Source organism: Eptatretus burgeri, chromosome 7 (assembly GCF_056783735.1).
Source record: "Eptatretus burgeri isolate ZD-2024b chromosome 7, Ebu_testis_v1, whole genome shotgun sequence".
NCBI classification, from domain to species: domain Eukaryota; kingdom Metazoa; phylum Chordata; class Myxini; order Myxiniformes; family Myxinidae; genus Eptatretus; species Eptatretus burgeri.
In genome coordinates this window covers 105,769,139-105,781,325 of record NC_140967.1, presented here as the reverse complement: position 1 = coordinate 105,781,325, position 12,187 = coordinate 105,769,139, and the positions used below count along the sequence as shown (strand labels likewise).

The window sequence follows — 12,187 nt, the reverse complement described above, 5'->3', positions numbered from 1 at the left end:
TACATGTTATAAGTGATTTCCAACAAAAAAAAACATGCCAAAATTATAATTGCAGATGATTTTGGAACTTCAGGTGGATATACCCACGTAAATACATTTCTGTCTCAAGGAATCTAGTTATGACGAATGAATTGAGTATGTAAAAGTTAAAAGTAAAAGGGAAAGTTGCAAACTATAACTCTGTGAGCACTGTTGATGTCATATTAAATGAATAGGATATCAGGTTCACTTGAGTGACCGAGAAGTATTGGCGGCGGAGGTTTTGCACTCTACCGAGTGCTCCCCCTCTAGTTTTCCTTGTGGTCCTATCTTTTTCTTGAGTGCATGACATGTTGACTAATGTACTGACTGCTTTTCCGGTTTATGTAACAAGTGGCCATTTGCTGCTATGGAGGAGTTTATCACCGAGATTCCACACTCGTTACAATGTTAACTTGAGGGGGCAAACGCTGGCTAAAACGTCAAGGTGTGACAGGGCCTTTACATGAGTTCTTAGTTCTTGTTGTTTGTGTCCTTTATGGCGTCCTTAAAAACAGTAAGTTTCGCGTTTGGAATGATTTTCAGTTTCATTTGACTACCAGACAGGCAGACAGAGTAAAAAGAAAATCTCACTCCTCTCTGCGCATGTGCGATTGGTACAAATTCAGGGGGCAGGTACTGTAAAACTACCTGTTCGTTTTCTGATTCGTGTTCAAAATATAACGTTCAATTAAAATTTGTTGTTTCTCAATCATAAACTTGTGGTTGTGGATGGATAGACAGGAGAACAGACAGACAGACAGAAGTGAACCATTTTCTTTAGCCTGCTTTTCGCTTTATGCACACGGGGTAAAAAACCTAGCGTTTCAAGGATGTTCACTTTTGTTTGATCAAAGTTTACTTCCCTCTGAGTCGACGTGTCATTCGAAGTCTTGTGTAATGTTGGTCGTGATTGTCCATTGCAGGTCGGTGACGGCTCTTTCGTGCAGTTCCTCCAACTCGTTTCTCTTCTCTGCTTCCCAAGGTAACGCGATGATCAACGACTGTTTCGTGCCATCGCATCATTTTAATAACTTGGTAGATTGTGGAAGGGCCAAGGCATTTTTGAGGGGACAAAAGAGGTGGATGGACATGTTGCCTCCATCCAATGCCTCTTCTTTTACGTCCATCTTCTTTCCTGTGTGAAGTGGTCTCGGACATTTTGAGTTGTTTGTCATTGAATCTTCGTCGTGAGGACATGATGCAGCACTTGTAGTGATGAAATTGATATCGTAAATAGTCTTTAACGTCCCATCTTAATTACAGCTTAATTAGACACTGACAGCAAATCAAGTGCGCATCTGTTGCAAATGCTCTCCTGCTTTTTGGCATCTGGAAAATGTATTCAGCAGATCTTGTTTGGATATTACAGTACAGTTTGCCTTTAATATGCGCGCTGCAAACATACCCAATTGTGCTGAAGCTTGTCGCGGTGGTTAATTGGATTTTTCAGTTTAATTAAACTCGTTTGCTACGTCTCTCTCTAACTTTGGAATCGGGGTGAATTCGTGCTTGACGGGCAGGGCGTTGCAACACAACGTGCGCCATCCCTCGGATAGACGTTAAACGGGACGGCATACCCATTGATGAATCACCTGCATGTGAAGCAGCGGAAAGACAGTTTATAGCTGCGTTGGGATTCAAACCCAGGCAAGACAACTTCGAGGCGAGTGTGTGTACCTCCAGGCCATCCTGCCAGCTCTACATGAAATTCCACATCCTCGAAATTGACTGGAATGTGTGATTTATTTATTTGTTTATTTATTTAATTCCGTGATGCGATCCTTGCCTGCAGATATTAATTGCTCATCAGAAAGGCCACACTTGACGAAACACTCGTCCATTTTGATTTGGCTGTAATCGTGTCGTTCCACAATGGCCCTGATGACTGAAGCTGAAAAACAATGCAATCAAATTATATAAACGAATATGATTAAGTGAACCGTTGAAACTGGAATAAATAACTGCAGTGGGAGGTTGTTTGTTGTAAGCTTCGGTGTGATTATATTGCAAACTTGAATTTGGGAAACGAGTTTTATGAAGTGGATCGAAGCAGTTTTTTGTGTGATGTATGCTATCACGTCACATATACCGACTACTTTTACATACAATACAATTATGGTGACGGAGTTCTTCCACACGAGAAATGTTTGGTACAACATTGATTGGTCATCGACTGTTAATTTGTTAATGATATCAGAATTCTTGATAAATGAAGATCAACTTCAAACATTGAGAATAAAATGTGATTACGACATGTTGCACTCACTTTAAGTTTAATGTTTTTCTCACTTTAACTTTAAGCTACAAGAAACTGTATTTACTTCTTTTTCTTTTCTTTTTTTTGCCATTTCCTTGTTTGAAGTGAAACAACGAAGATAAATTTGAATAACGAATGTCATCATTCAATTACTTGACCAAAGAAACCGATTTTGGTAAAATCATACGTTTAAATTCAAAATCTCTTGCGATGAAGCCGAGTCCGATGTGCCTCTCACTTCACCATTGTTGACAGGTCGGTGGTCTCTGTCTTCTTCCGTCTCATTTGTGGACTTGCACCCTCTGCCCTCTCCATGTTTTGTCCCCCCCCCCAACCCCAGGTATTTGCAGGATGCATGTGGTCCACCAGCAACCCCTTCCTCGTGAGCCTGCCTCTAAATCGAGAACCACTGCTCACCTCCACTCATTTATTCCTCTCTTTTTCTGCCTGTCGAACCACCTTCCACACACTCTTCAATCTCATTCTTCCTTCCAGGTCACCACCGTCTCAAGACATCCCCATCTCAAATTATGATCTTTTCTCCACCTTGTGAAACCGGCTTCCACCCCTCCCAAAATTTTGCTTACTTATCCATATTGTCCACCCTTTGTGTTCTCTCTTACCTTTCGTCGTTACCTGCATCGCTTGATTGTCTATCTCCATCTACTTTCTCCCTCCCCCCTGCTGTTGGTGTTTCGCCTTTCTCCTGCTGTTCTCTTTGTTGTGTTGTGTCCTGATTTGTTCTGTCATAGCTCTTCCACAAGCCCAGAGGATGGATAAAATTTAAAGAATACCAGGCTCAGTGCTGTAATGGTTAGAACAGCCGCTCCAAGTCTGAGAGGGCAGAAATTCAAAACTTTTAAGAATGGTACATGCTGCCCCTTTGCTTGACATTCAGCACTTAAAAAGTTAAGAGCATGGACAAACAACCATAGGTTGGCTTCCATAGGAGGAGGAAATTCCTCCAAAGGAAATGCCGTGCTGAGTGCAGTGAGACCGGCATCATTGTTCTGATGTCACTTGTATCCAGAGGGCAACCGGAAGTGACGGCACTTCCCCCCTAAGCTCAGTGGCTGTTTGTATCATCTAACAGTCCTGTGTTGTGTTTCGTGTGTTCGTCTGTATGTCAATGTGTGTGTGTGTGTGTGTGTGTGTGTGTGTGTGTGTGTGTGTCTGTCTCTGTGTGTGTGTGTGTGTGTGTGTGTGTGTGTGTGTGTGTGTGTGTGTGTGTGTGTGTGTGTGTGTGTGTGTGTGTGTGTGTGTGTGTGTGTGTGTGTGTGTGTGGCATTTCCATGACGAGCCTTGGATAAGTAAAAAAAAATTTTTTTTAAGTACCAGGTATGTCCCTTTGAGATGGTGGTGGCCATCTTGGATATCATGTTTGCTAAGGGTGCCAAGGTGACATCATCCAAATTGTGGTTCAGGACCCTCGATATAGGGGGAACCGATCAAAAAACTTAATGTGAATGGTATTTTTAGGTTTTCAGCCAAGCACCTACAATGAATACTCAATACTGCTGATGTTCAACGAGGTATGAAACCACAACCTCTGGTGCCAATCCACACCCAACCACATTGTACCGCTAGCCCACACCACCTCCTTTTTATTTTTCTATCCAGAACTGAAGCTCCTGGAAAAGTGAGCTGATGACCTTTTGTGTTGCCCCTCAAGATTTCCTCCTTTCCTTGGTGCCGACCTCGATCCATTTAGTTACTTTGTGCTGTGGGCACTAGACCGGCTACGGACAGTTCTCTAAACCGTAACTTTTGAGACATGAAAACATGCTGCACCAGAGTGACTTGATAGTTGTCATGAAGGTTCACCGACAAAACATCCAGCCGTTGACTGTTAACTTTCAGCTTGCTCGTATCCCCTTCCAGATTTTACGATGAAGATGTTTTCCATGGAGTCCCTGTTCTTACAGAGAAGTGTTTCATTTTCTAACATGGTAAGGATTTTCAGTGCTTTGTGACTAATTATTTTATTGTAATAGGCTTCTTTTATGTCTGCTGTTGGGAAATGTAGCTCCTTTATTTGCTTTAACAGTGTCAGAATGGCTGCATATAAATGGAATGCACTTTGCCATTTTCAGTGCAGAGAATGAAAGTGGTTTTGTTGAATTTGCTCTCTCGGTGTTGCAAATCAGAATTCTGAACAGCTGAAGTTGCAGGAATCTTAATTGCATCCATTTGATTAGCTGTGCTCATCATAATCGCATCTCGTCGTACTTCACTCAGGCCAAACAAAAAGTATATTCATTTTCAAACATTGAAGTCACAGGGAGGGGCGTTGGAGGGAATCGCATTTTACCTCTCCAACGTTGGAGGGAGCCGCGCAGATGGCCGTTGGAGGGAGTCTCACGGAGGGTCGTTGGAGGGAGTTGCGTAACTTTGTCGGAGCAGAAGACAAAGGGTTAACACCCGAAATGTCCGCTTCTCTTTGCTTCCCACAGTGGTCAGCCTCTCACCATACTTTAATCAACGTCTTGTTGATTTCATCCATTGCTCTACCTGCCTGCCGACGCAGATCATAACTAACCTTCGCCAACAAAACTAGTTCTTCATTCTGATAGGACTCGGGTTAGGGATCCTCTTAATCGAATACAGGACAGCCAACTTAACACGTTGTTTACTGACGGATTTTAAATTCCCACTGCCTATTAGTTTTTCCAATTAAAAGCGACTTCCATTAACTACTCGTGGGGACTTCTCAGTCTATGCAAATGGTTACCACAAATAACTTGTGAAAAATTACGGCCTCTGCATTCAATTCCCAGGCTATCAACGCCTCCTTTGTGATGAGAAACGAGAAGAATTTCCACCGACTCATACTTGCCTCAAGGTGGTAATATAAGTAAAGGATTAAATTTCAAAGGTGGTTGTAGTTTCCAAAGGAGGATGTGCTCCACCACACAACGTCCTCATAAGTGATGCACCAGAACGGGCGTTTTTATTTTCATGTAGCTCTACCAAAGGCCAACTTTAGAGCCCGCCAGCTGACTGCTGAGTGCATTACCCCTGAGTTTTGTTCTTCCTTTTCGCCACAGACTCTTTCTTCTTGTGTAATGCTGCCGGGCGACGTGACGGTTGTCTGCGGTTCTTGGGACAACAATATGTAAGTTCCATGTGTCCTTGTATGCACAACAAATATATCCCATTTTTTGTATTTTCTTTTTCATGTTGGGAATTTTGTGATACTCCATGTATTGTCTCATTGTCTTTGTAACGCTTACAACCAGGGTATATGACGTCTACCTTGCCTGATGACCTCTGCTTGGAGATGGCAACAGTTCATCTTGAGAACTTGCACATCTATTAAGGGACCATTCAAAAATTACATAACGCGTGAGGGTGGGGGGGTGTCTAAGCGTTATGGAGGGGGGGGGCGTTTTCAAGACCATTACGTAATGCTAAATCAATCAATCGATGACGACTTTGTTCCAGCCACATCTAATTTGGAGATGCAAGTATTTAATGATTCGCATATTCATGTGCGATTTTGATGCAAGTACGATTTTACTAAAACGTGTGTTTATATCGCCAACATCTGTACAATATAAAATGTTATCAAATAATAATGAAATGTAAATTGCAAAAGTACAAAATTTAATATTGTTGGTTCAGTTTTGACGACTATTCCATCATTGCTTTTTCCGCACACACTTAATCTCATTTGCAAATGAAAGCGATTGAACATATTTAGAAACGATTGCATCACTCCAAGCGATTAGCCCGATGACATCATTACAGGGATTCCGACTGCTGTCCAGTCTTATTGACAGTACACTCGACCGCATTTACTTTTTAGCTTATCTGCAATTGGAATTCCAGGAAAGGTATTGCCATCGTGCATCATCCGTCCATCCGTCTCCTATTTGGACTTCTCCGGCCGAACCACTTGGCCGATTCGGCTGGAATTTGGCAGCAAGGTTCCGCTTCTGACTGGTAACGGGGATTGCAAAGCTCGCTTGTTCTGGTCACATGACTTAAAGCAGGTCAAAATGGGGGATTTGGTGAAAAAAAAATTCCTTAAAAAATCTTCTTCTCCAGACCCACCAGTCAGAATGCTACCAAATTTGGGTGACAACATTCGGCCAGGGCTCAGAGAAGCTACAGGTCCAGTGGTCCTATTTTTCAAATAAAGTTTGTCGTCACTGGAAAGAAACAATGGGAGGATACATAGCAACCCAGGATTAAGGTATGAAATAGGGTGGGGTTGGGGGGGGGGTCTTCATCAAACGTTATGTAGAATGTACTGAGGGAACACTCTTAAAGAGAAGCATGTGAGGAAAAGACAAATAAAGGGGAAAAAAACTGGAGGAGAGGAAAAACAAGAATCTGCTTTGTTCTTGGGAGCAGTGGGATAGTCAGCCGATTGGTGGTATCCACATTGTGTTCTGTCCGACCTTTCTCCAACTTCACAACTACATTCCTCTTTATGTGCATCAAATCTTCTGCCTTCATCAAACCATACCCAGGCAGGTCATTGTTGTCTGCCATTCCTCGCTCATCAAACCATACCCAGGCAGGTCATTGTTGTCTGCCATTCCTCACTCATCAAACCATACCCAGGCAGGTCATTGTTGTCTGCCATTCCTCGGTCATCAAACCATACCCAGGCAGGTCATTGTTGTCTGCCATTCCTCGCTCATCAAACCATACCCAGGCAGGTCATTGTTGTCTGCCATTCCTCGCTCATCAAACCATACCCAGGCAGGTCAGTGTTGTCTGCCATTCCTCGGTCATCAAACCATACCCAGGCAGGTCATTGTTGTCTGCCACTCCTCGGTCATCAAACCATACCCAGGCAGGTCATTGTTGTCTGCCATTCCTCGCTCATCAAACCATACCCAGGCAGGTCGGTGTTGTCTGCCATTCCTCGCTCATCAAACCATACCCAGGCAGGTCATTGTTGTCTGCCATTCCTCACTCATCAAACCATACCCAGGCAGGTCATTGTTGTCTGCCATTCCTCGGCCATCAAACCATACCCAGGCAGGTCATTGTTGTCTGCCATTCCTCGCTCATCAAATCATACCCAGGCAGGTCATTGTTGTCTGCCATTCCTCGGTCATCAAACCATACCCAGGCAGGTCATTGTTGTCTGCCTTTCCTCGCTCATCAAACCATACCCAGGCAGGTCATTGTTGTCTGCCATTCCTCGGCCATCAAACCATACCCAGGCAGGTCATTGTTGTCTGCCATTCCTCGCTCATCAAATCATACCCAGGCAGGTCATTGTTGTCTGCCATTCCTCGCTCATCAAACCATACCCAGGCAGGTCATTGTTGTCTGCCATTCCTCACTCATCAAACCATACCCAGGCAGGTCATTGTTGTCTGCCATTCCTCGGCCATCAAACCATACCCAGGCAGGTCATTGTTGTCTGCCATTCCTCGCTCATCAAATCATACCCAGGCAGGTCATTGTTGTCTGCCATTCCTCGGTCATCAAACCATACCCAGGCAGGTCATTGTTGTCTGCCTTTCCTCGCTCATCAAACCATACCCAGGCAGGTCATTGTTGTCTGCCATTCCTCGGCCATCAAACCATACCCAGGCAGGTCATTGTTGTCTGCCATTCCTCGCTCATCAAATCATACCCAGGCAGGTCATTGTTGTCTGCCATTCCTCAGTCATCAAACCATACCCAGGCAGGTCATTGTTGTCTGCCATTCCTCGGTCATCAAACCATACCCAGGCAGGTCATTGTTGTTGTCTGCCATTCGGAGGATCCTCGGTCATCTTTGATTTTTAATGTTGCTCGTCCGTGGCGATTACTCCCTCATCTATTCCCTCACTCCTTTTGGAATATTACTGTTCACAGATATTTCTATTCTGTGCCATTTGGCCGGAAGCAAGACACGCTCATGGGTCATGATGATGCCATTAGCCGTGTTTACTGGCACCGTGGCCTTCTTTGCACGGCTTCCTGGGATTCAACAGTCAAGGTAAGACACTGTGACACCTTCACCTTCTTCAATTTACTTATTTTTTGTTTGTTAATTTTTCATGCACAAATCTAACCTCGTGGAGGAACGAAACAACAGGTAGCAGGAGATTCACGGATTCACAGAGGGTCAATGGGGATCAAGGAGTGGCAGAAAGGAAAGGTGTGGGATGGGGGAAGAGAGTGAGCAAAAGTAGCAGAGGGGATGGAAGACAACCTGAGGTGATGATTCTGTACCTATCCACATCCTTCTGTTGTGCCCATCACCTTTAGTAGCCGCTGTGGAATAAAACGAGTCCTCATACAAATTGTATCCCAGTACATCGGAGTAGAAATGGTCCCCAAGTTGCAGAGGATGGTAAAGATTGGACCCTGTTGAGTGTGGCTCTTCATGTGCAATGAACTGAAGTGGGGCGATTCGAATCAAGTCAAACAAATAACCCCCTCCACCCTCTTCCTGTAACCTCGTTCCTTTCCCAGCTGTGGAAATGTTCTGCGGAGCGTCTTGCTGAACAGAAGCGGAATGTTTGTGAGCTCCAGGCCGAGATGGAACACGATTCTGGCGTGAGAACTCTTTCATTCTTTTGTTTCTTTTTTTCTTTCCTCCTTCAGTTTCTTTCTCACCCAGAAACCTCTGAAACCTTTTCACTTTCTTTATTTCCAATTGATCGTTGTTTATTTATTCTGCTTTTTATTTTGCCAAACATAACACGATGGCGCTTTCATATTGAAATTGCATCAACTGGGCACGAAGTTGGTTCTCACGGCCGATTCACCGATCCATCATTTTTCGTGCTTTCTCGGCAATGAATAGGCCAATGGGACGTAATGTCATCGTAAATATTGTGCTTCGTGATACAGCACGTGCCTGTGCATAATCAGGGTGGTAGTTTTTAGTCTGGAGGTAAACACGGGCCTATAAAGAGCCAAAACACACCTGTAAGCATGCTCGCACTCTCTGTAGCATATCGCTCGTATGATTGTCTGCCTTGTTCTCGTATTCGTGTTCCATGTCGCCGCTGCATTGAGGAATCCTCTTGCTGCTTAATTTTTCATCCTGTGCTTTGTTATGAGACGTTTAGCTTCATCAGTTTGGTTTCTTCCTCCAGTTTCAAATTGTTTCTCTTCGGTTGTTCCTTCCACACGTTATTTGAGGATAACAAGGGAGCAGAAATTACAGAAATAATGAAGTTATCCTCCGTGGAAAAATACATATCCATGGCTTGGAAAGCACGGCGTTAGTGGCTCAGCATCGGCGCATGCACTACATTTCTGGCTCCACGTTGGCTTATGCACACCGATGGTAGTTGTGACATGTGCTCCGTTTGTGGTGTTGCATTAACGCAGGCAAACCTTTGCTAGTTCTGGGTTGGTACACGCTGACCTTTCGTTAAACACGTGCATGGACCCTCATGGCGTCATGTTGGCGCATGAATGACCTTCGTGTCTCTGCGTACATGCACACACCTTTGGTGGCCCGAGGTTGGAGCACGTGTACAATGTACATGCTCTGTGGTGCTGCATTGGCACGTACGCCCTTGTTACATGAGCCTTGTGTTTCAGAATGAGTTCTCTTCGGGCCGAGTTGAACTTACATTTTGCTCTATTTTTTGATGGATTTGTTTGTGTAGGTGACTGCAGTGCACATGAGCCCCACGTGTGCTGCATTGGCATCTGGTACCAAAGAGGGTTTGCTCACCATCTGGGATGTAGAAACGCAGGAAGTGTTACGGGCACTGCAGGCACACGCGGGCACCGTGAGGGACACCGCGTTCAGTCCAGGTACGATCACGCAATCCAACACCTGTTGTGTGATCAATCCTTTAGTAACACGGATATAATTTGATACCGAATCGGATTTCAAAGCTTCCTGTTAAAGAAGGAAATGCAATGATTTCCAAGTGATGTGTGTGATTTCCATTCAATGGACTTGGTGAAAAGGTACTCGTCAATCTGAATTGCCCAATTTGCTGAGGTTAATTGGCTGCTTAACAAGATGTGCGACGTATCTCCATGTTTCAAATTTCCCTGCACGCAATGTGGATCATCTCCAAGTCTAGGTGCTTACTTGAGGTGTTGGCGGTTACTAATCGGGCAGGGTAGCTATCGGAATTCTCACGGTTTAAATCATCTTCAGATATCGTAAGGCTGCAGAAATTCTCAGCGAGGTTCCTCTTTGTCTTTTTAAACAGCTCTTCCATGACGGCGTGAAATCCTTCCTTGACTAACGATCTTGTTTCGCATCCGTGTTGCAATCGGTGCGCCGCACTTGCGGCCCATTATCCTCGGCCTTTTGACGGTGCCTCCTAAACGTCTCAACTCGCATGTTCCCTTAAAGTGCCTCGTAACGAGTGCGTTTGTGGAAATTTGCCGGTGACCTTTCAACCTGCGGGAACTATCGTTTGCAGCTCGATGGCACGAGAACAGTTGCAAGCCGCCTGACGGTTGGGCTGAGGACATTTCAGAAATATAAATGAGCCATCTTTCCGTGAGAAGGAAGGGAAGCTCTATTTTTACACACGAGACGACTCCACAAGGAGGAATACGAATCGTTACACACGAGGAATGTAAATGTTATCCACGGCGCTCTTTCTTACACTTTCTTTTTGAATTCATTGCCCGGGCTTAATTGCAAGTCACCACGATGGCCTTTTGCGCTTCATGGATGAAAGCGCTTTCGATATGCCTTTTGCTGTTGTGAACTTTCCACTCCAATCTCCAAATGGAATATAATTTGTTTGCGATCTCCGATCCGAGATTAAATGATGTCCTGGTATCGGCTGTTTCAAAAGTAACAGCTGCTTGGGATCATCTTGCTTTTTGGAATACCCAACCATCACGTGCAAATGTACGTCGGAGGATTAGAGGATCTTTCACATGGTTTTGGACGTATCCCGATCCTGCCGTCTCAGCCCATCTGCTGAAGTAAGTATTTGAAGTGGGAGTCCAATGGAACTTGCATTTCAGTTTGTAGGTGTGCTTGATTGACATGCTTTGCATCTCAGTGATTCTTCTCTCCGTTGATATATCGTGGCAAACTCTGCACAGCACTTTAACTTTGTTTGAGCCGCTAACAGGTGAGACTGTAAAGTTTCAGACAAGACTTGGTGGCGTAATGGTTTATGGATCTGTTCCGAGTCTGAGAGATCGGTGGTTCAAATCCCGGCCGAGTGGTTCCAAAGACTTTAAAAATGGTACATGCTGCTTCCTTGCTGAATGCTCAACATTTAAAAAGGATCGAGAACGGACAAACTACCACAAGTTGGCAACCATTGCACAAAGACTTTAAAAGACTTTAAAAATTCCGTGCTCAGTGTGCATCTCCAGGTGCGATAACGAGGTGCTTCTGAACAACACCCAGGAGGATCGTTGGAAAAGTTCCTCTCCATTAATTCCACCATGAGCAGTGTGGCAATTAATGAGTCATTGAATGAAATAGATTTTAATTTCCTGAGATTTTTTTGAGCAAACAGTAATTTTGAAGGCTTGATGGGCCTTCAATGCCGCCTCCTGCTTGGAAGTTCCCCGTAAAGGAACTGTTTTCTGTCTCACGTGACATGCTCCACATCTCTAGTGTCTGTTTGAAAAGTTCAGTGAAATTACTTTCAGCTTTATATCCAGTAAGTGTCTGCTGCAGGCCATTATAATGGCACAATGACTGTACGGGCTTCCAGGACATTGGTTTTCTGCAGAACAATCAGAATGCAAGCAACTCTATCATTCTAGCAGCTTCAGGCAAAAACTTCCGTGACCTCTCGAGATTGGAGATTGTCACATCAACAGAGGAATGTAACTTAAGGCCATTAATCCGAATCGGCTCACGAGATGGTCTTCTTGCAATGCTCAGAATAAAATTCCTCCACATTGCTATATCAGAGATATGGTTGTTCCATCTCTGAGATGTCAATTAACGACGGTCTTCCTGAAGGCCGGTCGGTGAATCGTTAATTGCATGCTGAT

At 44.3% G+C, this 12,187-nt stretch overlaps 1 protein-coding gene across 4 annotated transcripts in view; it reads left to right on the top strand.

Moving 5' to 3' along the window:
- The window catches only part of NSMAF (neutral sphingomyelinase activation associated factor), a 186,827-nt gene that overhangs the window by 108,164 nt on the left and 66,476 nt on the right, over positions 1-12,187 (top strand). For all 4 annotated transcript variants that reach the window (XR_015060510.1, XR_015060509.1, XM_085890199.1 and 1 more), the window contains exons 23-28: positions 945-1,003; positions 4,160-4,227; positions 5,326-5,393; positions 8,105-8,228; positions 8,708-8,791; positions 9,859-10,009. Coding sequence is in view for 2 of the 4 variants with exons in the window: in XM_085890199.1 (XP_085746325.1) it covers positions 945-1,003; positions 4,160-4,227; positions 5,326-5,393; positions 8,105-8,228; positions 8,708-8,791; positions 9,859-10,009 (554 nt within the window). In the remaining 2 variants the exon portion in view is untranslated. The remainder of the gene's footprint in view (positions 1-944; positions 1,004-4,159; positions 4,228-5,325; positions 5,394-8,104; positions 8,229-8,707; positions 8,792-9,858; positions 10,010-12,187) is intronic.